This window comes from Protopterus annectens, chromosome 16.part0 (assembly GCF_019279795.1).
Source record: "Protopterus annectens isolate FY-2018-M chromosome 16.part0, PAN1.0, whole genome shotgun sequence".
Taxonomy (NCBI): domain Eukaryota; kingdom Metazoa; phylum Chordata; order Ceratodontiformes; family Protopteridae; genus Protopterus; species Protopterus annectens.
The window spans coordinates 313,821,684-313,849,470 of record NC_056750.1 but is presented as its reverse complement, the minus strand read 5'-3'; the positions used below and the strand labels follow the sequence as shown (position 1 = coordinate 313,849,470).

The following is a 27,787-nucleotide window of genomic DNA, read 5'->3' as shown; positions in this document are numbered from 1 at the left end:
TGAAGTAATATATATGAACTAATCAACTAAACACCACTAGCATTGATTGCTATCAAGCAAGCCATCAGGTTAAATGTACAGTAAGAGGATGGTACAAGTTGCATTGTCCATAAATTTAGGTGCACCTTTATTATAAATCACTACGCTGTTTTTGCAAAATGAAGAAAACTCAAAAAAAAAAAAAAGACAAATGACTTTGTAAAGTGTAAAATGTAAGATGATTTATTTTTTTCACTGGTATGAGCTTTCTTACAGATATACAAGTAATACTGAAGTTTGTTTTGTTACAACGTGCTAGATTGTGAGAGATGATAGTGCATTTCTTATTTTTCTGCCTTTATTCCACTGTAGTGTGATGGTGAGGTTATTAAATATATCTTATATAGAAGTTAAATGAAAAAGAAAACATTTTTTGCAAGGGGGCATGCCCCCTCCTGTACTCCCATACCCCCTACTAATTATATATTCTAACTCTGAGATGGGAAAAGGGAAAATTCTGCAATTCAGAGTATCACATTTATATGGCCTTTTCCCCACTGTAGTGCGACCCTGATGTTAGTATATAAAGTAAGGGGGGGGTGTGGTGAGTGTAGCCCCCACCTATTTTAAATATTTTTAACTATATACATGGATATGTGCAATTCCAATAAGTTACTCTTTTCTGAACATAATATATATCCAAACTATGTGGGGGGGGGGCTACACTCCCCACACCACCCAATGTGTGTGGGGGGTGCCCCCACACCCCCCTTACTATATATACTAACTCCAGGGTCGCACTACAGTGGGGAAAAGGCCATATATAACTTGCAGTAAAATGTGTTTCACTGAATTATGTTTTCAGTGAATTGAGCTTTCAGTGATTTGTGCACAGTCATTTGACTTTCAGTGAAATGTACTTTCAGTGAATAGTCCTAGACCCATATATATATATATATATATATATATATATATATATATATATATATATATATATATATATATATATATATCTATAGAGTTATACATACACACACACTCCACATCATATATATATATATATATATATATATATATAAAGAGAGAGAGATAAGCTAAGTTTAGATAAGTTGATTTTTAACAAACTGAGTTTAGTGTAAAAGTTCAGCACACATTCACACACATGTGCACATACAGACATACACATATACACACACATACTACACACACACACACACTCACGCATTTTGTTGACCATTAAAATGCTTTTCAGAGTGTTTTAAAATTGCTGGTTCTGTGGTTTCCACACTGTGCAACATTGCTCACAGCTTGCTGTTATTATATCAGATAAATGGTACAGTTGTAAAATTCATTTTCTCATATTACTTTAGTCTATACATTTAGCTTCATTTTTTTCTTGGGATGGGCAGTGGTTGGAGTAGTGTCTCCTTCACTTCCAAAGCTTCTACATTTATTTGGCCAGTAATGCCACCATTGCTTAAGTAAAATGACAAACACGTGCATGTCTTTGTCAGCTTACTCAGCCATTGATGGCATAAGCAACAGAAAAAGAATGTTATAATTAGTCTTACCATGGGGAGCAGGATGACAGCTCATCCTCACAAAAAATGTAGTTGCCTAGATTCCCAGTAATGAACAGAGATTCTGAATAAAAAAGTTGGAAATGTTTTGAAAATGTAGGTGCTGACATGAAACAACAAAATAAAAAAAAAATCAGTTTGAAAACAGAAAAGGATTGGGCTCATTCCAGTATTTTAAACAGATGCATCCACTTAGGATACAGCATTCTGTTTTAATATCTGCGTCAGACCAAGAAAATTATTATTAACAAGCAATTCAAGATAGAAATTCATCTGCCTCATGAGAATTTCTGCATGTGTTTCCTCAACAGTATTTGGAATCTAGCCTTAAGGAATGATATATTTTAATAGAGTGGTACCGGGAATTAGCTTTGTATCTATTGTAACCATTCTGAAGTAAATGTGCTGGTTTTTTTTGAATACCCATATAAGGCTTTTTAGTGGATTTTTTTTTATTATAGTCCTTCGTTGCAGACGTTTGTTTCCATTCTGCATTCTCTAGCCTTCGGCTTCTATAAATATCTATGACTCTGTTGTGCAACCGTTGTTACAAAAGTATTTCTACCTTTTAGTCTTTTGCAGTTCTTTATTAACTTGTTCACAAGTTTCATTATAAGTATTTTTGAAGTCATCAATTTTCATCTTATTTTGTTCTATTTGTCTGTGACACCAAAATCAGTGAAGGATTCAAAGCAGAATATGAGAAAAGAGTCTTTCAAATAAATAAGGTTGGTGGAAAACCTTTAAGGTGGACAGTTATCACACTTCAAGAATGTATAAGATCATAACGATAATGCACTATAAGAATTGTAACAACCCACCTAACTATTTACTGATGGCAGTGCAATCTGGGATTATTTGTACTGTGTTGCTTTTTTCCATTGGATATATTTATATATGAACTTTGGGAATGTCTGTGCTCTGATTGTTAGCATGTTTTGGTTTTGCTTATGGCTTTGTTTGTGGCTGAATGGGTTTATGAATAAGTTCACTTATCATGTTGTCAATTCAAATGAACAAATGAATGAATGAATGATTATGTTAATAAACTATAAGGCTGCTGTAATTTAAGATGAAATTAGTACTTCTAAACAGTGACAATAAGTAACTCACAAGTGTGTACCACTGTCAGAAGATACTCTTGTTGTAATTAACAAATAATTATTTTTCATTTGGAAATATACCCAAGTTCTGCAAGCTTTGCCATTGTAATAGGGGCAGGGGATCTGATTATACAGTTAGTAATATGCCAGTTACAGACTGCTGGCCACAGGAAAGTTGAATTAAAATGCTGATGTCTTTCTTACTTTGTCTCTTCTGGGTGTAGACTGAAACATGTCTAGATACTTTCTATCATAGACTAGGAATCCTCATTTGGCTTTTTAGAGCTATGTATGACCACACACAAATATCAGTATATATGTGCCCCAATGATGCCATTACAGATCAATGTTATAAGTGAGGCATTAGGCAGTGGTTCCGTCATATCCAATAACTGATTTATACTACCAGCTGCCATCATGAAGAGTAACTGAGAGTCAGTGTGCATAGCATGGGGTTATAGGAAGTGTAGCATGCCATGGTAACAGATCAGACAGTACAAGAGTACAGCTGTAGTTAGCATGGTAGCCTAGTTAATACCCTTAACAAGTTGAAAAGGGAGCTTCTGCAGATACCAGAAAAAAGGTAAAGAATATTCTTCTTTTTGCAGGCTACTAGCAAGTGTAATTTAATGTCACATCCAAAGAATGACACTCTCTTCATCTGCTCTTTCCTCAGTGCATTATCAAAAGTTACATAAAAACTAAAAGAAACATCTAGCCAAGCTAGAGTTTCCATTGTGTAATTCCATAAATCTCTTGTATTAGAGGTACATGGGATATATGCAAATGACCCCTTAGGGACATCAGGTGTTTCAGCTACATGGCAGTTCTGAATGCCCATGAATTTTTTCTTTCTAAGTCTCTTATGGGTAACTTCAGGCCAATGAAGCGAAACCCCACTGTGGACATGCATGTTTCAGCCTTCTTAAGGCTTCATCAGCACAGCATAAGTGGACTGCTTGGGTAACCTTTAGAAACACAGTGCTGTCGTACCCAGCTGATGTCCATAACCATTAGGGTGTGTGCAAAATATCCCAACTAACTAAAACTATGAGTAAAAAGGTCACACAAACAAACCAATCAGTAAAACTAAAATAAAAATCTATCCAAGCTAGAGTTTTTACCAGTCTACTTATGCTGTCCTGAGGAAGCCATAAGAAAGCTGAAACGTGCATGTCCACAGCTAGTGTGGTTTGACTTTATTGGCATGAATTGGTCCATAACAAACTTAAAAAGAAAAAAGTCATGGGCATTTAGAACTGCCATACAGCTGAAACACCTGATGTCCTTAAGGGGTCATTTGCATATATCCCATGTGCCTTTAATACAAGTGGTTTAAAAGAAATCATACAGTGGAAACTCTAGCTCGGCTAGATTTTTCTTTTAGTTTTTACTGATTGGTTTGTCTGTGTGACCTTTTTACTAAAAGTGACATGAAACTGACTTGTATCAGACACATCAGTGGTTTGCTTTGTTAAAAACCAAACCAGACTGTGCTTTGAAATTACATGCTGAAACAGACCTCAGGAAACCAAAATAAAATGGCAGCTGTGAAGTTTACTGATCAAACATAACTGAGTGAAGTCTTTCGACAATACCAGTTGTTCTGAAAGTATGCTTGGTGGTTGTATTATTTGTAACCGATTGCCTTGCAAGTGGTACACATGGTAAAAACGTTTTGGTAGCATAAACTCCACAACTGATGCAAGTTCAGTGAACTTTGCAATTTCTAATAAAGTTGCCAGTCATAAGTAATCATAAGAGTACCAGTGGTGAGAGAAACGAAACTGCTTACCTTTATGCTACTACCCAAGGGATTCATTAAAATCCTCAGAGTGGGCCATAGCATCTACATTAAAAGGGCTATGTTACCACTATGTAGAATTTTGCAGTGAGGAAAGACCTAGTTATTGACTAATTTGCATGTCTATGAGTCACAATTAATTACCTTGTGCAGATCAATACTTCCTGTGGTAGTGGTGACTACCTGTTGTAAGCATGGGCACTTCTACTGTCTCCCTCTCACACACACACACACACACACACACACACACACACACACACACACACACACACACACATACACACACACACACACACACACACATCCCCCTCTCCACCCAGTTGCACTCACACTCATCCATTCACCCATACACACTAACACCCATACACACCTACACACACCTGCCTAACTTACTCCTCTATCTACCCTACCATTATCTCAGGCACATACACTCACACATGCAGCCCCTTGCATTGATGCCTCCTAACCCTACCTTACAACTTACCTCCCCAGCACTTACCTCTGCCACAATGGATTAACACAGCCTTTTGGTCATGTCCACTACAGCAATGTGGAAGAAGCAGCTGTGGTAATATTACTGCAGAGATACCTTCCCTAAGATAGTTCCAGGGGAGGACATGGCTGATGAGCATATGCTCCTCTCGCATGTCCGAGGAGATAGCCCACCATGGTTTTGCATGTCTTGTTGCAAAAGCATGATAACAGGGCTGTCTACGAATTTGTAAAGGTTACTTCAAGGTGTGCATGTATACTCACAATTTCTTCTGTTCTTCATAAAATTTACATAACAAGGTTAGAGTTTCGGTTAATAACTTTAAAGTTTATAAGGAAAATTTTCAAAGTGAATCTAGGAGACATGTCTTACATAGCTTACATCACTTCTAAATGGAATGTCAATGACCACAATTGCATGTCAGATTAAAGTAAAATAAAGTTACAGAGTAGTTTAAGGTAAGAAAACAAGCAGAAAATTAAACAGTCTGGTATAATGCAACTTTACTCACTGTCCCCTGGATGTGTGTACCAAAAGAGTAATGAGGGTAGATGTTGCAGGACAGACGCAGTTCAAAGCCAGCATGGCATATTTAAACTCCTCTTCACAAACAACATGATCTGCACAAATACACAAATGTACATGTTTATTTCACATACTTAGAAGAAAGAGAATGTTGTACTTATTAAATATTTTAACACATATCCTAACAACTCAGCTAGAATAACGGTAGAACATATACACAAGTCAAGAAAAAAAACAATGAAAAAATTGTTTGTTTATATTACAGAAAAGCTAAAAGATGTCAAGCTCAAAACTGGGCAAGTACTGAAACTTAGAAAGTTTACATGTCCAAGACAAAGCTATTTGTTCTAATATGTGCTACAGAACATCATATAGCACATGGAGTTATTAAAGACTTACACATTTCTTTATTCCTAGAATGCCACTCATATTACATTTCCATACAGATACAAGGATTGCAAATTAGACAGCTGAGTTAAGCATTACATACAAAGAGATGCACACTTCACTATAATGCATTAGTGCTATGTATGGTATCAAGTTTATTCATGAATTCTACTTCTATTCCTATATCCACGAGTTTGCTGAATTTCTTTTATGTGCCATATTATGCAAACTTTGTAGCTTTTTCTGAAAAGATTAAAAGATGCACAGTGATGCAGCAGCTTTGGCCCTGTACCTAGTGATGCAGCAGCTTTGGCCCTGTACCCAGTGATGCAGCAGCTTTGGTCCTGTACCCACTGATGCAGCAGCTTTGGCCCTGTACCCACTGATGCAGCAGCTTTGGCCCTGTACCCACTGATGCAGCAGCTTTGGCCCTGTACCCACTGATGCAGTAGCTTTGGCCCTATACACAGTGATGCAGCAGCTTTGGCCCTGTACCCAGTGATACAGCAGCTTTGGCCTGGGTTTGAATCCTTTGGGCATCCTGAGACTTTGCCATCTTTGCATACACCCTGGGGTGGTGTCTTTGTGTGTCCTGCATGCTCCATGGCCCACCTCACACACACCTTGATTATGTCAAGGGCAACTTCCATCTTTGGGTCATGCCTCCAGTAAGAAAGCATCATTGATGGTCAACCTCCCACCCAGGATGGGCACACCCACCCATTCCTCCTGCTTTGTCAAAAACCTTTGCCACTAAGCAAACCCAGGGCATCTGAGCTGTAGTCAGTGCTTTATCCCTCTATGCCACCTCAGCAACACCTTGATGATCTTTTTTAATCACAACAGCAACTTAAAATATTGTGCTATATTTATGTACTCATTGCCAAGTAAAATTAAGTGCTATATTCACACAGAGATATCTTGTTAACTCTGCAGTTTCAAGTGCCATTGCTTGACAAACTATGTACTCATAGTTACCACAAACGTCACATAGGCATTTTAAAAGTCAAATTTACAAAGAGAAGTGTACTGGAGCTTCTGATCTCCAAAATGACTGTTTGACTCAAAGCATAATATATGGAATGGGTTTATAAAATAAAAGGAATAGGGCTGCTGGAGATCTGTTCTGATGGACAGCATTCATGTCTCAGAACTGTGCAAGACCATAATGAAAAGGCACTATAAGTATTGTAACTGTGTAAGACCATAATGAAAGGGCACTATAAGTATTGTAACTGTGTAAGACCATAATGAAAGGGCACTATAAGTATTGTAACTGTGTAAGACCATAATGAAAGGGCACTATAAGTATTGTAAATGTGTAAGACCATGATGAAAGGGTACTATAAGTATTGTAACTGTGTAAGACCATGATGAAAGGGCACTATAAGTATTGTAACTGTGTAAGACCATGATGAAAGGGCACTATAAGTATTGCAACAGCCATCTTAATTCACGTAACCTGATATGCATTTTGCTTGCAACAGGAACTGTATAGCTATCAGATGTTTGCAATTTACCTAAAAAAGGTAATTCTCACAAACAGCAGATCACTGTAGAAAACAATATGTAGAACACTTTATGATGTGTAATCTAAAAAAGAACAAAAAAAGCTATTTTAATATCTCTTAGATTATTATAATTCCTTGTATTTCAGGCGATAGAACTAAGAACTTAACAGCTTGCAGCTGCTTCCAAACACTGCGTAATGGCTTCTGATGGGGTACTTAGATACCAGCATGTTACACCATTTCTACATAATGTAGCATGTGCTGGGGCTACAGGGATTCAGCACTGAATACAGCCCAGGCTACCCCACTGTGATTAGAGGCTTGTATGTTTGATGACCCAGACAGGGTGAATGGGGACACCCATCCTGGAGGTAGAAGGAGGGAGGAAGGTACATTCTCAGATGCATCATGATAGAACCATAGGGGAGGTTGGGGACTCTTGAAGGGATATTAGTATTGTAGGGAGGCAGGTCTCATGGTTGAAGAGCACATGGATGTGTGGGCAATACAGAGATCACTCAATGCAAGCCCCTGGGTATAGAATGACAGGGCAAAGGGGCAGGAGAATTACGCTGCAAAAACACTCCCAGGCAGCAGTGTAACACTGCCCACATTCCGCAATCATTTCTCCATCCTGAGATATGGGTCAGGATTATCCCAGAGGAGGCTAAACATATTTCAGTAGCTCTAATGGACGAGCACAGTAATTAGGAGCAACTGATGGTCAAATGCATGAAGTCAAAATAAGACACTCTCCAAAAAGTTCTGCACAACTGGTGTTACCTACCAGCTACATTCTGTGTCATGTTTAAGTTGGGCCACCATTTTAACAAAAGCAGTGCACAGTTACATAACAATGCTTTACATACTATGTTTGCTATGCAGTCATGTCAGTAGCATAGTTCATAAACATGTCAATAAACTACCGGTACAAATACAGATGCTTTTATTAATGTGCAGCACTGTCTGTTCAAGACACACATTTCAAAACTGAAAAATAATTTCTGAACTCACAAAATGCCCTCCTGCAACGGAAGATTGTGTGGTTATACAAGCAATTTAACATTACTTGGTGCATGCATGGAATCTGGAGCAAGATTACAATAATATTGAATGATGCTGTTATGGTGAATATGATTGCCAGAGCATACTGGCACTTGTAGAAATTACACAACATTAACATGGCTTTATCTCCTCAATGCTGGCATAACTATGGATAGTTTGGGATCTGAATTTACTTTGGTAACAATTTCCACCTAATTAAAGAATGCTAGGGGCTGTAGTCTGAAAAGTGTCAGTCAGATTTTGGGGAAGGATGACACTTTCCCATGGAGCAGCTCATATTTTTGCATCCAGTGGAACTGTCTGTGAAGTAGCAGGGAGTATGATTATCACATTCCCTCAACTAAAAGGCTTGTCTGGAATTTTTGGAGCTATGTAGTACAACACTTATCTTATAAGATGTTATGATTGAAATTTCTGCTCAACAAAAGTCTGGAAGAAACCTCTTCTGTTTTGCTTTTCCTCTGATGGTTTATCTGAGACAAGGTTTGGAGGGCTGGGGGAGGAAGGCGCAGTTTACATGCTTTGCCTGCACATTTTCAGCTACCTGTCTTGTAACATGTATAATAAAAAAATCTTATAGTATATCAATAACTATATCACCAAACTAACAGTGACAGATTTATCATCTCAGAAAAAAAAATGGAAATACCAAATGACTGTTTGAAATGGCTTTGCTGTGGTTGTTTGAGTGTATGTATACAACTTCTGAATTTTCTTCTGCTAAACTCTGGCTGCTCTCAGAGCTTTGGGTGGTCTTAAAAATGAAGAAAATGCCATCTGAAAGCTTACTGGCTTTTATACATCTTGTATGGGCATATTAAGTTCTAAATTGAGCCATGAGATTAAAATAAATAAATACATAAATAAATAAATAAATACATAAATAAAAAATAAAATGCCCGTAAGACTGCTGTCACTCAGGCTCAATCAACATCAATTAAGTAACAAAATAAATACCACCCACCTTTATCTCCAAAAGAATGTAAGGTTGACATCAAAACCAAAATACTTTCTTTTTATGACACGCCGGTTCTGCTAACTAGTCTGCCATGAAGGAAGGGAGCAATTCATGACTGTTTTATATTTTGCTGCCATGAAAGTAAATGAATGGATATAGTACTTGAGGCATTGCTATTGGAGGAAGCTTCTTTTAGGCTGAGGCGGGGTTTGGTTTTCTTACAGAGTTTGCCTGCACCACAATTTACATTTTAATATGCTTTTACATCCCTTGAATAACATGAATGTCAAGTCCACTGACTTGTCATATACTGATGACGTTGCTGTGCAGCCGCAAAACCACAACCTAATCAATAGTGAGCTATCTGATTTATCCATCGTGTATTATCTGCTGCTTCACCGCAGTTATACAGAGATCAATTCTGACAGTCCCCATTGCATACTGTGTGATTCAGATCTTTGTGAATCACAGGCCAGGATGATAATCCACATAAGCATGCCATTGGTGTGCCTGGATTTCTCCAGGTATGCAGTAGTGTATGAGGGTACTGTTATACACCAGAGTCTTTATGAATCACATAAGCTTTTGGTATGTTGCTTGGACTATGTGCCAACTTTGTGCAATTGTGAATCATGCTTATGAGTAGCATCCGTAGTCCTTGTTTACTTAGTGTAAGTGACTTGGTTTCCCTTATCTCAGGGAGTAGCTTGCCTGGTATTGGCTGTTCCATGCCCTGTGATCTTCGTAGGATCATAAGAAGTTACTAGGCTAATGGCTCTAGGTACCTTACAAGCCTAGCCAAGTTCTTACCCTTACTTCCACGATCAGCACCTATTGTCCCTGTCCAAGAGGGATACAGGTGGAACCCCAGGGTGAATTTACAGTCACCCATCCAATCATCCAGATTGCGTTTGAAGAGGGACAATGAGGTGCTATGTTTGACATGAAGTGGGAGTCTGCTTCAAAGGTGTGGTAACCTCTGGGAGACAAATCTGTACCTCCAGCAGGCTTTATTAATATCACACACCAGGTTAAATTCTGTAGATCGAGTAACCCGTGTACCATTTGACTTTCGGATATGAAGCACTTCCAGTAACGCAGGGTCAGAGACTGCCTTATATGCAAGGCAGAGATCACCTCTGAGTAGTCTGCAAGAAACAGAATAGAGTGACAGTAATTTCAGATGATCCCAATAGGGCAGATGGTGAAGGCCTTGAATTCTTCCAGCATTACATGAAACTAGAAACAAGGGCTGAAAAGAAGTAGTTTTGTTTCATTTGGGTTGAGAATAAGCTGGGGGTTATTGAACCAGGTCTCGGCTAAAGAAAAGCAGTTTTGGGTTAGGGAGTGAAGGTCATCTATGTGTGGGCTGCACATATGAGGGTGGTGTCATCTGCATTTTGTATGACTGAAGCACAGGGTGCAGAGGATGAGAGCTGATTGGTAAATAGAGAGAAGAGTAAAGGGCCAAGGATGGACCCCTGTGGGACTCCTAAGGATACTGGTAAAAGAGAGAATAGTTGGTTCTGCCAGTTTACTGCTCTTTAGAGATACAAGGTAGGGGACAGATGGTAGGGATGTCATGGGATATGTGTGGCGGGGATAGGGAGTGAAGTTTTCAGAGAACCTATCAGCCAACAGGTTAGCTATGTCCACAGGCTCAGTATATGTGGTATCATTAACTACCAGTTCTGCACAAATCTGTGCCTTTCCGTTTAGGTTACTGGTGTAACTACAGAATGCCTTGTGGTTGTTCTTTGTTGAGGAAGCTAATTTGGACTCATAGTTTGCTTTGGAGGACTTCACAAGATGTCTTATTTGCTTGTTTAAGCTGAGGAGGGAGTTTCCAGTTTAGGAGGGCTCGCTTCCTCTTACTCTTAGACACCAATTTCTTCCTCTGATTGTAAAGCCTGTTAATGGCTAGGTAGGTTTGCTCTTCCTTGAAGAGCGTGTTTTGGTCCTATCAGGTACAGCTGAGTCAATGCAGTTATATAGGTGTTTGTATAAAGCACTGGTGTAGAACTCAGCATAGTTGCCAGATCCAGCTGAGGGAGGAGGTGCAGTGAAGCTATTTTATACCATCCCGTAAGAGGTTATAATCTGCTTTGGAGAAGTTTTTTTTAGTTTAGTTGCTGCGAGAGGGGGTTATATGTGATAGTTACTTTGAATGAGACCAATTTGTGCTCAGATCTCACCAGGGAGGACCTCACAGTGGGGGTGCTACAGTGGTCCCCTACATTGGTGAGCACCAAATCCAGGATATTGGCACCTCTTGTGAGGGAGTCAACCAGCTGGTCCAAGGCATTGGAGTTAAAGAAGTCGAGGAACCTTTGGACAAGTGAGTTTCTGCACGAGTAATTTTCCCAGTCAATGGATAGGTAGTTAAACTCACCTAAAACCATGGTGTTTGGATGTATCTTGATAAACTCAATAAGCTCCAAATAGGTAGATTGGATGTTCTGATTCATGGAGGGGGTCCGGGAGCTGGCAATGACTTCAATAGGTGTCCTACCAACAGTTAATTGTACCTGAAGTGTCTCCAAGGAGTCATACTGTTTAATCAGTCTGGAGGTGTATTTATCTTTAGTGGATATTAATACACCGCCTCCTTTAATTTTCACACCTTCAGTTTCAGGTCTGAGTGTGTGGAAGGAGGTGTAACCTGTGGCTGGGGTGTTCTTCACAGCCTTGAACCAAGTTGCCATGACTGCACAAATGTCTGCATCTTCCAAGGTGTGGACAGCTTCCAGTGAGTGCAGTTTCATGTTAAGACACCTAGTGGTTAGCAGCATAACCCTGAGGTTGTTTTTAGATGAAGTTTTTATGTTGGGAATTTTGTTCTTTAGCCACTGCCTAAAAACAGCACTATGGGGGTGGCAAGAGCCTTAGCCAGTAGCTAAAATCCCAATGGTTTCTGATGAAGACCATCTCTGGCAAAGCATTGAGGTCTGTCGATCATGTCATCCCAGGCTGACAGATACTGCATCCCCTTAGAATGACACCAGTAGCTAAGCCAATTATTGAAGTCAGTCATTTTCTGTTTGTACTGAGGCATCATCCTAGAGAAAGGTAAAATGCTGCTTAAGGCTAGGGACATACCTGCCTGAAATGCATAGTCTGAGATCTCAGTCATGTCTCTCTTCATATAGTCCAGAGAGGTACATGTCAAGTTGTTCACACCAACAAAGACTATGGTGGAGTCATAACAGTACCTGTTGTTGAGAGACTTGAGTGCATGTGTGATATGGTGGATCCTGGCACCTGACAGACAGCTGACCATGACCTTGTACTTATCCAGCCTGGTGAGAGGAACATGTGTGTCTCACGATGAAATCAACTATGACTAATATGTTTTATTTTGTGTTTTGCCATAAGGGTTTGACTGGTGAGACACTGGTATGTGAGCTGTTATGTATAATGTGTTCTGCAGAGGAAGTATTATGTGTAGAGGGCTTGTGTTTGTGTAAGAATAGCTCATATTGACACTAGTGATTTCAAAAATGAGACTGGAAAGTTCTAGGTATCATTGCTTTGCTTATCAAAAGCTCACTTTTGGCACCTTCTACTTGTTTGGTTAAAGGAGTTCCTGATGCTCAGTGGCGTTATAATATTTCTTGACACTCATTTTCTTGAATGGGCATATGGTACTTAGCCTTTGACTTAGTATATAGAATATGTATACCTACTGATATTGACTGACTCTTCTCTCCAGAGCATACTGTCAGTTTGTTGTAGACTACAAATGTGTATATATATATATATATATGTATAGGGTTCTAGTTACTTACCATTGCTAAGCACTGATTTTAACTTTTGAACAGGAATGTTAGCCAATTACTTATATTTTCTTCACAGGGTTTAGTCTCACTTAACACAAGTAAATTATTCTGTATGCATTTTTTTCTAGGTCCTCATTACTTCATTAGCTACTTTGTTTTACTACTTTGGTTAATGAAAGGTGCTTCCTCTGTTTTAAGTTTAAAACTCTTGCATCTACTTTTGTTAATGAAATCATTTTGCTTTGTCCCTTTGAAACAATCTCCCAGTTGTTTCATATTTATATATATTGACATTTGTATTTCTGTTTTATGTATTGGTTTGCAAAGTGCTAAGGTTTGAACACTTAAATACACTTGAATTTCACCATAACCTTGGATGTGCGCTGCATGTGGTCACAATCGAAATAATACTGATAGAAACTATAAGGGATAATCAAAGATGTGTAAAAGACAGGAAAAGCAAAGGTATAAAACATGGAGGCAGTAATTTGTGAACATATGAATATGTGCAGCTATCAAGGAACAGATTAGATATTAGTGCTATGTTTCGAAATTAGAATACAAAAATTCTAGAGCTCTTCTCTACATAAAGCGCTATGTCTACTTTTAGCTACATATGCAATGTAGGTTCTCACAACTGATAAACTAATGTATACGAATGAATATCAAAATAACTGTTATTTAACCTTATGCATTTTAGTACACATATACATACTAAATTTATTTATTTATTTTACATTTGTTTACCGGGATAGTCTGACTGGATCAGTTCCATTTACAGCAGAGGCCCGGGGAGAAAAGCTCCACATTTACATAACAATTAGACAAAAAAATCAGACAGCAATGTAAAACAGACAAAGAGAACATCAACAATATATGAAGTAATAATAATAATAAAAAAAACAATATGGTTAACGAGATAAATGGTGCCCATATTCAGAATTCCCCTAGATATTATCCTGAGTTGTGGGAATCCATCTATATAACAATTATCGACTTAATTCAGCTTTTCAGCCACATTTTTAACTACAGTGAAGTCCCTAATTCAAGAAACCCAGAAGACTGTATATGATATGCACTTGCAGTGCTCTAATTTCTGGATAACTTTATTACTATAATTTATGACTTATATAAAGTAAGAACACAAAGTAAGTCAAACGATTGTAAAGGCCAGTTTAGCAAAAATGGAAATTATTCAGTAGCATAATCTGCATTTACAGAGGGTGAAAGTATAATAAGTAAAATGCAGGCTACTTTATGAAAGCTTTTATAAGACAATAAAATTAATATAAAACAGATGATTGGGACATTTTCAGTCTTAGATATATCAAAAATATATGCTGTAGCAGAGGGAATTGAGGAAGCAGGGATTGCGCAAAGAATGTTGAGCACATTTTTGATAAAGATGTTAATCCTAGGGTCTTATGATATTGTTTGTAGCCCTAGCATATCAGGGACAAGGACATGTTCTACAGTGTTGTGCTTTATATGCAAAATAGAAGAGGTTTTGTAAAACTCCTGCTCTGTAGCTAAAGTTGGCCTCAGTTGAGAAATGGTGAATTATTTTGATCATTACTTTTTCATTCCTATGAAAAGAGAGGGAAAGCATTATTTAAGAGAATGTGCTGGCTACTATTTAAGGCATCTACCAGAAAAGGGCTACATGCCTACAGACACTTACATCATCTGGGGCGAGACTGTGGATCAACAAACAGGCTGTGGCCTGCTTCTCTTCCTGGGATTGGTGCTACCATTTTTCTTCTGGTGAAAAAACAAGCAAAGGAGCATTGTATCCCAACAGAGTGAAACTGTGGTAAGACCAGCATTAGTAGTAGCCAGGCAGTAGCCATTCATGCGACTCCCCTCTTTTCATCATTCTTGACAAGCTAATTCTTTATTTTCAGTAAGTACTGCTTGATTAGTTTCTAACTTCAGAATATCTGCCTAAATACTTCATCCTTAACTTTCAGTCTATGTATTAGTTTCCCCTCAGGTGTTTGGCAGTGCTCTCTACAGACTCAGACACCTTCAGTGACATTTCTCCTGTAAAAGCACAACTGACATTTTTCCAATATCTAGTTGCACACAGCATAACTAGTTTGCAGTGACAAGCACTGCCACATAGTTGCAAACTGGATACTCCTGACAGTGATTGATATTCTCACTTCAACTAATCAATAAAAAAGGGTCTGTTGCCATGGATATGAACTTTCCTACTGTCTACATTACCGGCTTGGTGGATATGGGCATCCTGAGACAATGTAGAAATTACCTCACATTTACTAACAACCAGTTAATTCTCAAACATACTTATATGGTATGTGAGAGATGCATTTACACAATGTCACTGGAGGCAAAGCTCTCACATAAGAGTACTCCTAACGTCAATAAGGTTGTAATTAGTACACATGCTGCACCCATCATGCACAATTCAAAGCAGACATATTGACCCACACATGCTGACGTACTTACATGTAACCTTCCTAAACTACAAAGGCCTCCTAGATGAAGTACACATAACAAATACCTGCAGCAGCCCCAAATGCACTCTTTCAAAACAACACCCACATCAACACACAGAGCTGCCATAAGGCAAGCCATCACACAATCCGACATTCTAGTCATTGGAGACTCCATCTTGAGACACACTGATGTCCCTCTCACCAGGCCGAGTAAGGAGAAAGTTATGGTCATTTGCTTATCAGGGGCTAGGATCTGCCACATTACACATGCACTCAGGTCATTGGACCCCAATTACCAGTATGACTCAGTCATAGTCCATGTGGGAGTAAATGACCTGAGATGTATCTCCCTAAACTATACAACATGGACATCTCGGAATATGTGTCTCAGGCTAGTATGAGCCTAGCACTGAGCAGCATTTTGCCTTCTCCAAGGATGGTGTCACAATACAAACAGTTTCTGGTGCCATTCTAAGGGGGTGCAATATTTGTCAGCATGGAAGGAGATGGTCAACAGACCACACTGCTTTGCCAGAGATTGTCTGCATCTCTACCCTCTAGGCATTCGAATATTAGTTAAAACATTGTCTTCCTCATAGTGCCTTTTTTAGGCAATGCCAAACTGAAAGTACGTCCGACATAGCAAATCAAAACCAAGAAAATCTAAAAGTATTAGTATTCAGTGCTAGGAGTCTAAACAAAAAACTCCACTCCCTAGAAGCTCTCTTTACCCTAGAGAATGCTGATGTCTGTGTGGTCACTGAGAAATGGTTTAAAGCCATGGAGAGCACACCAACAGTGCAAGGTTATAATGCCTTCCAGACATTTAGGCCAGCTACTTCACAGGCAGGGACTAAAAGTGGAGGTGTCTCTACTTCCATCAAAAATAAATATACTTCAAGGCTGGTCAAGCTGGACAAAGCACTTGAGCTGCTCCATGTTCATATCTCCACAGGTAAAATCCAATACCACTTCCTTGCAAGCTATAGGTTCCCCTTTATGACCCAGGAAACCCATACCATGTATTTAAACTCATTAGAAACACTAACCATCCAACCCAATACCATAGTCGCGGGTGACTTTAAATAACCCACTATTAACTGGGAATCCTATATGACATCAAACACACAGGCAAAGACATTCCTGGATTTTATAAACACAAATTCCTTGGACCAGATAGTCAGTATACCAACAAGGGGTGCAACCATACTGGATCTGATCTTCACTAATATGGGAGACTGCTGCACACCCCCTACTGTAATGCCTTTCCTGGTAAGGTCAGACCACAAAATGGTCTCCATTGAAGTAAGAAGAAAACCTGGACCCCCCCCAGCTAAACCTGGAATATTCAGGAACTATTCTCAGGCTAATCTCCTGGTATTAAAGTGAGAACCTGGCAAAATTTCAAGCTCCCATAAATCCTGAGAACACTGCTGCCCATGCAGAACTGTTCACAGAAACCCTGTACAAGCATGTTAATAGCTGCATACAGGCAGCTGTACCCAACAGGAAGAAGTAGAGAATTACCTCAAAAAACAAGCCACTACGGTAGAATCACAAAATCAATAGGCTGTATAACAGGAGGAAGAAAATCATGGCAAAAATTAGGAGGTGCAGCACCCAGCAGGATAAAAGTACTCTCATCAGACTAAACAAACAAGTCTACCAAAGCCATATATGAGGTAAGTTTGGCCTCTCAGATCAAGGACAACCACAAAGCATTCTTTAGCTATGCCTGCAAACTCAAAGGCAATATGCAGTTGTGTGCAGAGCTCATTGTAAATGGAGCCACCTATAGTAAGCCAGAAGATATAGCAAACCTCCTGGGTGATAAATTCAGCTTCAACCTTAACTCTCCCTCCCCCTCAACCTTCCCTCAGGAAATATCATCAAATATAACTCCCCCTACTATCACTAGGGAACAGGTCCTTAATGCTCTCTCTAAGACCAAGAACACTGCATCAAGCATCTATATCATAACATCGACAGCTTAGGTTGTCAAATCCTAAAACATCGACACCTAAGCGTCGAAAGCTAGCAATAGCGAATGTCCACATCATCGAATTCTTTCCTCGGGAAAGAATTCAGGTGGCCATCCATAAAAAAAATAAACAAACACACCCAAACATAGTGGGGGGCTTCCCCACCCACACCCACCCAACTAAATATACCAACTCCGAGATCGCTCTACATTGGGGAAAGGGCAAATCCCTAATAATGGCCATGCAAATTCTTTCCCAGAGGAAAGAATTCAATGATGCAGCTGTCCGCTATTGTAAGCATTCAACACTTAGGTGTCGATGATTAAGCATTCGACAACCTAAGCTGTTGACAATTCAATAGGAACCATGCATCAATGGGCCCAGACAATATCTCAGGATGCCTTTTAAATAGCATGAAACATGACCTATCAGGGTCTCTGTAATTACTATTTAACTGTAGCTTCCAAACAGGCAAAGTGCCTCATGAATGGAGAAAGGCAACAATCATTCCTCTACACAAAGGTGGGCCATCTACAGACCCTGGAAACTACAGACCCATAAGTCTCGCTTGTCTTGTATGTAAAGCCATGGAAAGAATTATCATGGAGATGATCAACAGAAATACAGTAAACCTCCAGACACTGGACCGAACCCAGTTTGGTTTCGTCAAGCACAGATCATACCTACTCAACCTGGTGGACTTCTTTGAGAAGGTCACCAAAGCAATGGATGAGGGAAAAATCATTCACACTGCCTACCTTGACCTGGCCAAGGCATTTGACACAATACTTCTCTTGGGCATTGTTGACAAACTCAAGAGGTTATGTACAAACCCATATGTCACCCAGTGGATAGCCAACTGGCTCACAGACAAAACCCAGTAACTTAAAATTGGGGAGTCCACCTCTACAAAGAGGCCAGTCACAAGTGGAGTCCCTCAGAGATCAGTTCTGGGACTGCTCCTTTTTGGCATTTACTTCTCAGAAGTCAAGGCCAATGTCAGTGGTCTCTGGCTGACTAAATTTGCAGATGAATGCAAATAAGGAGCTGTCATTGAATCTCACACTAATGCAAATGTTCTCCAGCAGGGGCTGACACAGACAAACAACTGGTGTCAGAGCCATGGACTAAAACTAAATGCCAAGAATCCTTTGGGAGGTCATCTATCCCTGGTAACTATCATATTGACAACACACCCCTTAGAGTTGACTAAGTAGTCAGGGACTTAGGGACACACACAGATAGTAATCTAGCCTTTGAACATTATGTGTCTGCAGTGGTAAGGAAATCATTCTATGTTGCACAATTTATAAACAAAAGTATGGCATCTAAGTCCAAGGAAGTCATTGTTCCACTGTATTCAGCATTCATCAGACCTATTATTGAGTACAATGCCCCTTTGGCATGTACCTAACAAGGCATATCCAACAATTGAAATGTCCACAGGGGTTCCTCACTAAAAGAATACAGGGCATAAGTAAAATGTCCTGTGCAGACTGCCTCAAGGCTCTACCCTGTATTCTGTCTCGTACAGGCTTTTGAGGGGAGATCTATGCCTGGCATACAGGCATTGTCAGACCCCACTCTGATGGACCTCTGCATATCCACAAAATAAACAGCACCAGAATTACCTGTTCTAAAAACTTAAACCTTACCTGTGATATAAACAGGACCTGCTGGAGATATATGTATATCCAAGATACTAAGCCGTCTATAGAACAGGCTACCCATCCATGTGAAGTAGAGCTCCTCCCTAACCCAATTCAAGTGCAGCTTGGACAATTGGATAGGAAACTGGAAATTCATCCCTGGTTTGGCACCTATGTCTCTAATGGATACAGGTAACCTGTTGTATGGTTCTTCTCCCAGGCCCATGCTTACACTTATCAAGGGTATCAGAACTTGACAGAGATTTGGGATGCATGGCTAGGCTTAAAAAGGCCCTTGTAGTTGTTAACCTAGTAAACACCTATGAAACTATGCAAAACTAAGGATATTAAACTGCATGTTTTGTCTCCAGCCCGGTTGGGCACCAGAGAAGGGATTTGTAACTTTTCCACAAAGTGTGATACAAAAGTCTAGTTCTGAAGGATGAAAATTGCACTGAGTCTTGGAACCACAAAGTTAAAAATAAAATCATAAAACACCAAGAAATCCACATTGACAGTGTCACTGATGCAAGATAAAGTCCACTTGTTCTTACAATTTTAAGCCTATACCCCAAGTTCAGCTGCAGCTCAGTCCATCTCCAGTGTGATAAGTGTAAGTTACTATGACACTTCAGCACTTCACTTGAGCAGCAAGTGTATGTGTACCAGGATGTGTTTTCTTTAATGTTGTTACAAGTATTTACAAGGTAAATATTAAGTGAATTGTATTATGATATGAATCTTATAAAGAGAATTTCTATATTTGAGGAGGAAGGACACAACTCTGTAGATACAGCTTTACATTACGTCTTGGAAGGAGGAAGTACCCCAAAATCTCATTCAAAGGTCAGTCACCTCTATAAATTAGATAGAACCAATGTTAAGTAGGTATATACAGCCAGTAATACTTTCTACTGGGTATTTGTTGCTTTGTCTTCTCAAAATAAGCTATTTAATGGATTTTGTTACTTCATGATGGATTTGCAAAGTAGGTTCTTCAACTAAGCTAATGGACTTAAAACTATTACACAGATAATCATTATATAATTTATCATGACAGACTTGTAAAGTAGATAATCTTCTCAAATTGATTGCAACACTATGTCAGTTTTACTCTCGCTGATAAAATAATGTTATGATTAATAATTTCTAAACAGAAAATTATTCTATGTCATAGTGCTAGAGTAGTGTTAATGTCAGTTTGCTTTTGTATTTTTATACTCCTATGCAAGATAGTTTTACTTACAGTACTTGAGTATATGTTTATATTTGTACTGACATCTATAGAATTTATTCCCAGGCAAGGGTAAAAGAATATCGTTGGGATTCTATTAAATAAAGCTGAGATATGGTATGCTAATTCTTCTGACCTTCCACAAATATTGTAGGCTGTTGAGTTTCTTGTTCTTTCTGCGTTTTTTGAAATATTGAATCGATAATCGAAGCTGTTACATAGAAGAAGGGGGTTGATATTCCACTGTTCATTATGTACTCATTGGAGGTCCAGGTCTGTACAGGGGAGGACCAAGCAAGTCAGAAAAAGTTTCCTTACAAATTAACAATACGGTAGCATTTCTTCTGTGGAACCAGGCTAAATGTAGGATAAAATTGTATGTATATGTGTATCGTGTTAGAAAATAATAGCAAAATAGGAACACGCTAAGATCTTGTTTGGTTGTTTCAAGTTTATGTGAATTAAGAATGGTCTTATCTGTATTAACTATACCTGTATAACTCTGATGTCAAGGAAATTCATTATGACAAACTCTAAGAACCTACAGGACTCTGATGTTGAGGAAGTTTATTGTTACAAATGCTGAGAACCTGCAGAACTCTGATGTTAACGACACTCGTGACAAAGTCTGAAAACCTGTACAACTCTGATATTAAGGAAGCACATTATAATAAAGTCTGAGAACCTATATAACTCTTCTGTTAAGGAAGCTCATTGTTACAAAGTCTGAGAACCTAGAGAACTCTGATGTTAATGAGGCTCATTGTTACAAAGTCTGAGAGCCTACAGAACTCTGATGTTAAGGAAGCTCATTGTTACAAAGTCTGAGAACCTACAGAACTCTGATGTTAATGAGGCTCATTGTTACAAAGTCTGAGAACCTACAGAACTCTGATGTTAATGAGGCTCATTGTTACAAAGTCTGAGAACCTACAGAACTCTGATGCTAATGAGGCTCATTGTTGCAAAGTCTGAGAACCTACAGAACTCTGATGTTAATGAGGCTCATTGTTACAAAGTCTGAGAACCTACAGATCTCTGATGTTAATGAGGCTCATTGTTACAAAGTCTGAGAACCTACAGAACTCTGATGTTAGGAAGGCTCATTATGACAAATTCATAGAATCTGTAGAACACTGGTGTCAAGATAGTTCATTGTTACAATATCTGAGAACCTACAGAACCCTGATGTTAATGACACTCATGACAAAGTCTGGGAATCTGTAGAACACTGATGTGAAGGAAGTGACAAAGTCGAAGATCCTACAATCAATGTTATGAAGGGTCATTTTGACAAATATGACAAAGTCTTGGAAACTATATTACACTGGTGCTGAGTAGGTTCATTCTGACAAAGTCTTAGTACTTATGAAACTCTGAAAATAAGGACACCCACTGTGACAAAGTTTGAGAACCCATAGAACACTGATGTTAAGCAGACTGATTGTCACGAAGTCTGAAGACCTATAAAACTTTTGAGAGTGCTAACAGCAATATCCGTGAATATGGCTTAATCATACACATACCTTTTCAAAGCACACGTGTTTCTTAGATTTTTGGGGTCTGAGTGATAATATGGAGCTCTCAACTAGCTCTAGAGTTAAAATGTTCTTCATTGTTTTCATACATAAAGTTTATATGAAATTAAGGCATATTATGTAATTATTTGTTTATTGCATTTGTCATCTATTTCATTTGTTAGTTTTGAAAATAAAGCCAGATGGCCTCTTCTGACCATGCAGGTATGATTATAACCAACATAACAGCAATTAAAGTACAAAATGAGTGGAAACTTCAGAGTACAAATGTCCAAGGCAATCTGTTATATTTACTAATAACACAAAAAATAAGCTGACAGCGGGTGGGGGGCGTCTGGCAACCCAAAATGGAAGATGAAGATCTACTTCTCTGAAGTACAGGCTAACACAGGTCTTTGGCTAACAAAGTTCACAGATGACTGCAAACTAGGACACCCATTACAAGTGTCCTAATTTCAGTATCAATTTCTTTGCATGATTGCACACTTACTATGGAAAGTGAAAAGGGAGTAAGGATTATGACACAGAGGTAAAAGTGAATGTGATCCCCAAAGATACGACAGACTGGCAAATTTTAGGGAAAATATTGGACATGCTGCAGACCATTTCATTAGAAACAAGGGCACTGCAATGCTGGGTTCATCAGCAGCAAAAATCCATTAATCACAACCAGGATGAAATAGCGACACTAAAACAGGATCAAAATGTCAAAGATGAAAAGACTGATGAGCAGCAAAGGTATACATAGAAACACTGGAATCAGAGATCCCCTCGCTCAACACAAAACTGGGTAATTTAGAAAACAGGTGAAGAGGAGAAAATGTGCAGCTTACAGAAATTCCCAAAGATGATGATGACATTCAGCTGCTTAACTTCTTCTATAGTAAATTCCTCTCTACCTTAAATGCACCTACTGATAAGAATTGGGAGGTGGATCATCTACAAAGAACTGACTAGAGAAGAGTGGACTACAGAGTTGCTGGACAAATTTCGGTTAAACTTCACTTCTTTACTGTCAAGGAGAGGTTATTTATTTATTTATTTATTTATTACCAGGATAGTCTGACTGGGTGAGAGCCCATTTTCAGGAGGCCCGGGGAGAAAATCTCCACAGACAAATTACAAAATTCTACAAAAAACCCAAAATACACACATAGGTTCATAGGTAGGTGCTAGGCTATTAGCCCTAGGGCCTATATAAGCCTAGCCAAACAGTACCCTGGCTTTTGCCACCCAAGAAAATTATTTTTCTGTGCCCAAGTCAAGCAGAGCCACAGAACTGATCCCTGGGGTGAATTTCCTATCTCCCATCCAATCAAGATTTTTCTTGAAGAGTGCTAATGAGGATCTTTGTTTGATATAGATATGTAGTTTGTTCCAGAGTATGGGGAGTCTCTGGGAAAGGAATCTATCCCTGCAGCATGTTCTGTTTATTGTGCTGACAAGGTTTAGGTCCCTAGAGCATGTAGCTTGGAGGGGTTGGGATTTCTTTAAGTGGAGCATGTCCAACAGCTCTCAGTTTGGCATAGGTTTGTATGTTAGGCAGAGATCGCCTCTTAGTAGGTGATATGTGACAGTAAAGCTGGAGTTTTTTGAGGTGTTCTGCGTAGGGCATCTGTTTGAGGCCAGTAATCCTCTTTGTGAGGTATGTTTGCGGCCTTTCCAGTTGTTGTAGATGTTTTGTGAGGTACATATCAAAAGGGGTGTTGTACTCTATAATGGGTCTAATGAGTGATGAGTAGAGGGGAACAATGACGTCTTTTTTCCTGAGTGAGAAACCTTTTGTGATGAGGTGTGCCATGTAAAAGAATTTCCTGGCTACTGTGGTGATGTGATTATCAATGGAGAGACTACTGTCCACCTGTGTGCCAAGGTCTCATCACACTTTCAGTGGTAAGTAGACTATCACCTATATGGTAGTTCATGGGTACAGAGTTTTTACCAAAAGGGATGACGATGCACTTTTTGGCACTGAGCTTGAGGCCATGGCTTTGACACCAGGCATCTTTCTCAGTGAAGCCCTTTTGTAGGATGTCCACATCATTAGAAGTTTTGATTATGGCTCCTAGTTTGCAGTCATCTGCGAACTTTGTTAGCCAAAGACCTTCTGTGTTAGCCTGTACTTCAGAGAAGTAGATACCAAACTGGAGAGGACCCGGGACTGAACCCTGTGGTACTCCACTTGTCACTGGTCTGAAGTTGGATTTAGAGTCTGCTACTTTCACAGAGTGGGTTCTGTCAGTGAGCCAGTTGGCAACCCATCTTGTGACATAGGGGTTTATACCTAGTTTAGTGAGTTTATCTATAATTCCAGAGTGGGGGATGGTGTTGAAAGCCTTGGCGAGCTCTAGATAGGCTGTGTGAACCACCATACCCTCATCTACGGCTTTGGTGACCGCTTCAAAGAAGTCTATCAGGTTTAGGAGACATGATCTGCCTTTTACAAACCCGAACTGGGTAGGGTCCAGAGTTTGGAGATTACCAATGTCATTGTTTATAAGTTCCATGATGATATGTTCCATAGCCTTGCAGTCCAGGCTCATTAGGCTGATGGGGCAGTAGTTCCCAGGGTCCACTGTGGCTCCCCCTTTGTGGAGTGGGATAACTGTTGCTGTGCACCATTCAGTGGGCACAAAGCCTGAGGTGAGGCTATGATTAAACATGGTACTTAGGTGGGGTGCCAGTTTGTTCTGTAGTTCATGTAGAATGCAGCCTGGGATGTTGTCAGGTCCCATGGATGCTGTGTTCTTGGCTTTGGAGAGTGTGTTTTTTACCTGTGCAGCCATGATTACAGGAACTTTGCATTTTTCCGGTATAGAGATGAGCTCTTTAGGGGGTGAGAAAGGGGTAAAGTTAGCACTGAACCTATCTGCCAGGATGTTGGCAATATCAGTTGGTTCTGTATATTTAGTGCCATTGTGCTGTAACTCAGAGCAGATCTGAGTGTTGCCATTGAGATTCTTGACATAGCTATAGAATGCACAGATCATAAATGTACACTGATTGACAGAGGTTTACTTGATTATGACATATTACAGCTTGCTCAAAAAATCATAATAAGAGTACAATCCATCATTCAGTCTACAAAGTTGTAAGTAAGTAAACAGGCTGCAGACAGGGATCACTTTATGAGTATAGGTCGTCACTGGGTAAGAAACAGTAATGCCCATTTAGTTTGCTGGAACAGCAGTTGTGTGCCCTCAAAGGGAATTGGACAAAGATGCTTATGTACGTGATATGGTTGCTAGAGGAAAAATTATAGTGGGGTTGCAAGCAAAAATATCTCATCTTGAGATCGCACTAGCTAAGCAGCAGCTTATTACCTCAAAGGATTTTTGGTGGTATAGAGTGGAAAGGGTGTGTAAATGGCTAGCTGCTAAGGTAAAGGAGAAGCAGAGAGACTAGGTTATGGCATCTGTGATGAACATAGAGGGGTTAATGGTAAGTTACAGGACTATTCTGGGAATTGTTAGTGAACTGTATTCTTCAGATGGTGGATTGCATGCCTGTCTGCAGAACGATAAGCCCTGTTTTAAATGGGAGGGCCAGAGATTTTCAAATGAGGAAAAAACAGTAATTGATGGTGCTGTTTCTCTTCAAGAAGTTATTAATGCATTGAAAAGATTTAAAGCAGGGAAATCTACAGGGGCTGACGGATTGCAGGTAGAGTTTTATACATTTTTAATGACAACTTAATTCATGAATTTGTGTCAGTTTATAATGAGTGCAATGGGTGAGCGCTTTCAGGTTAAAAACCCTTTGTGTGAAGAAGGGTTTTTAACCTGAAAGCTCTCACCTATTATTGCACTGCTTTGTTTTATTAAATATTGATTTTATCAGCTTGGTGGTCCTGATCATTGTCTTTGCTGTTGGATTCTGTTTTGAAGCCAGACCTTAGGTGCGAAATCTACAATTGTTTTTAGTTTATAATAAGGTGGCAGAGACTGGGATTTTACATAACTTTTTTAACAGAGCTCTGGTACTTCTTCCCAAAGGGAGTTACGACAAGCGGCAGCCTCAAAATTAATGCAGATACTAAAATTTTGGCAGTAATACTGGCCAAAAGATTGCAAGCTGTTTTAGAAAAATTAATACATTTTGATCAAACGGGATTTATTAACGGCAACACTGCAAAAAGTAATTGGTGAATTCTGAAGAATTTTTTAGAACGTGCAGAAGCTAATGTTGAAAGAACACAGGGCTTGTACTTTTTCATATTAAAAAAAGCTTTCACTTCATTAGAATGGCTTTTTCACTTTAAAGTGTTGACAGAGATTGGATTTGGCAAAGATTTTTTTCAATTGGGTAATAGCCCTGTACAATAATGCTATAGCTCAGTTATTAGTAATAGTTCCCCATCTCAAGAAATGAATATTAGTCATGACACCAGGTAGTGATGCCCTTTGTCCCTGATTCTGTTCATAGTACCCATGGAAATATTAGCTCAGCAGATCCAGAACTGTATGATGAACTTCCAAGGTAGTTGTAAGATTTTTGGAATTTTCACAGATGACTATATGCGAACTACAGATAATTTGGATTCTTTATTTCTGGAAATTGCTAATGTTTTTTGTGCAATGTAAAAAGATTTCTGTGTTGGAATATAATTGAGTTAATACAGTGCAAGTTAGAACAGGTAGAGTGACATCTGTGGTAGTGGAATATCAGATTTATGAACCTGTTGGGCTAAATAATGGAGATTATTGGTACAAGAAACCATCCAGGCCTTGGATGAATGCAGTTATTAGGAGTTATTTAGCCAGATATCCTCACTTTTAGAAATAAGGTACTTACTTTAAATGGCAGGATTAATTGTATTTAAATTATGGTGCTTCCCAGAGTGTTTTATGTTGTTAGGCCCTTAGTAGTGATTTCGTGGATACCCCATCCCTTCTGATTAAAGCAGTTACAGAGTATATGAGACACATTTATATGGAAAGGCAAAGGGGTGAGAATTACTAAGGACAGATTACTCCTTCCAAGAAAATGGGGAAGTTGGGGCATGGCAGATTTTGAGCGTATGCTCTCACAGCAGAGGTTGCTCTAGTATGGACACAGGAAAAGTTTTATTGCATGTTCATAGGTTCATAGATTAGTACTAGGCTAACTGCCTTGTGGGCCATTTTCAGCCTAGTCAGTTATCCCATGTGAGAATCAAACCCTGCACCTTATGTTTGTAAGGTAAACACCTTAACCATTATGCCAACCTCCCACCGCATGTTGTGGGTTATATGGGTATTTTACTTGAACTTCAAGTGAATGATATCAAGGACAGTTTTTTTTAGAACTCTGAAGGATAGTCCCAAGGTATTCCATGGTCTTATTCACATAGGTTTGTAGAACAATTCTAACTACCTGAGACCAGGCTATTTACTGGAGGAAATATAGGAATGAGGGTATGCAATTGGTAGGTGAGTTCAAGGTTTATGGTTGGAGGAAGGCTTAAACTAAATATGGGCTTCCTGACAGAGAATGGCTGCAATGCGAGAAACTGAAGCACGCAGTTAAATCTTGGTTATTGAAAATAAAGAATAAAGGTTTCCTGGAATGTATACAAACTGTCTCTTGCAATTCTCATCCCTTTGCCTTTCCATATAAATTGATCGCATATATTCTACAAGACCTAGTGGGGCTCTGTGTCAGAAAGACAAGGTGACTTGTGGTGAGCTACATGTTACTCTTATTCAATATAAGTACGGAAAGGAAATTAATAATTTAAGTGGGAATAGAAGGAGAGA

At 39.1% G+C, this 27,787-nt stretch overlaps 1 protein-coding gene across 1 annotated transcript in view; it reads right to left on the bottom strand.

Annotated features, from left to right (window-relative positions):
* The window catches only part of LOC122790589 (potassium channel subfamily T member 1), a 1,237,971-nt gene that overhangs the window by 702,725 nt on the left and 507,459 nt on the right, over positions 1-27,787 (bottom strand). Inside the window, exon 15 of the mRNA XM_044058115.1 lies at positions 5,471-5,579. Within this exon, the coding sequence (XP_043914050.1) occupies positions 5,471-5,579 (109 nt within the window). The remainder of the gene's footprint in view (positions 1-5,470; positions 5,580-27,787) is intronic.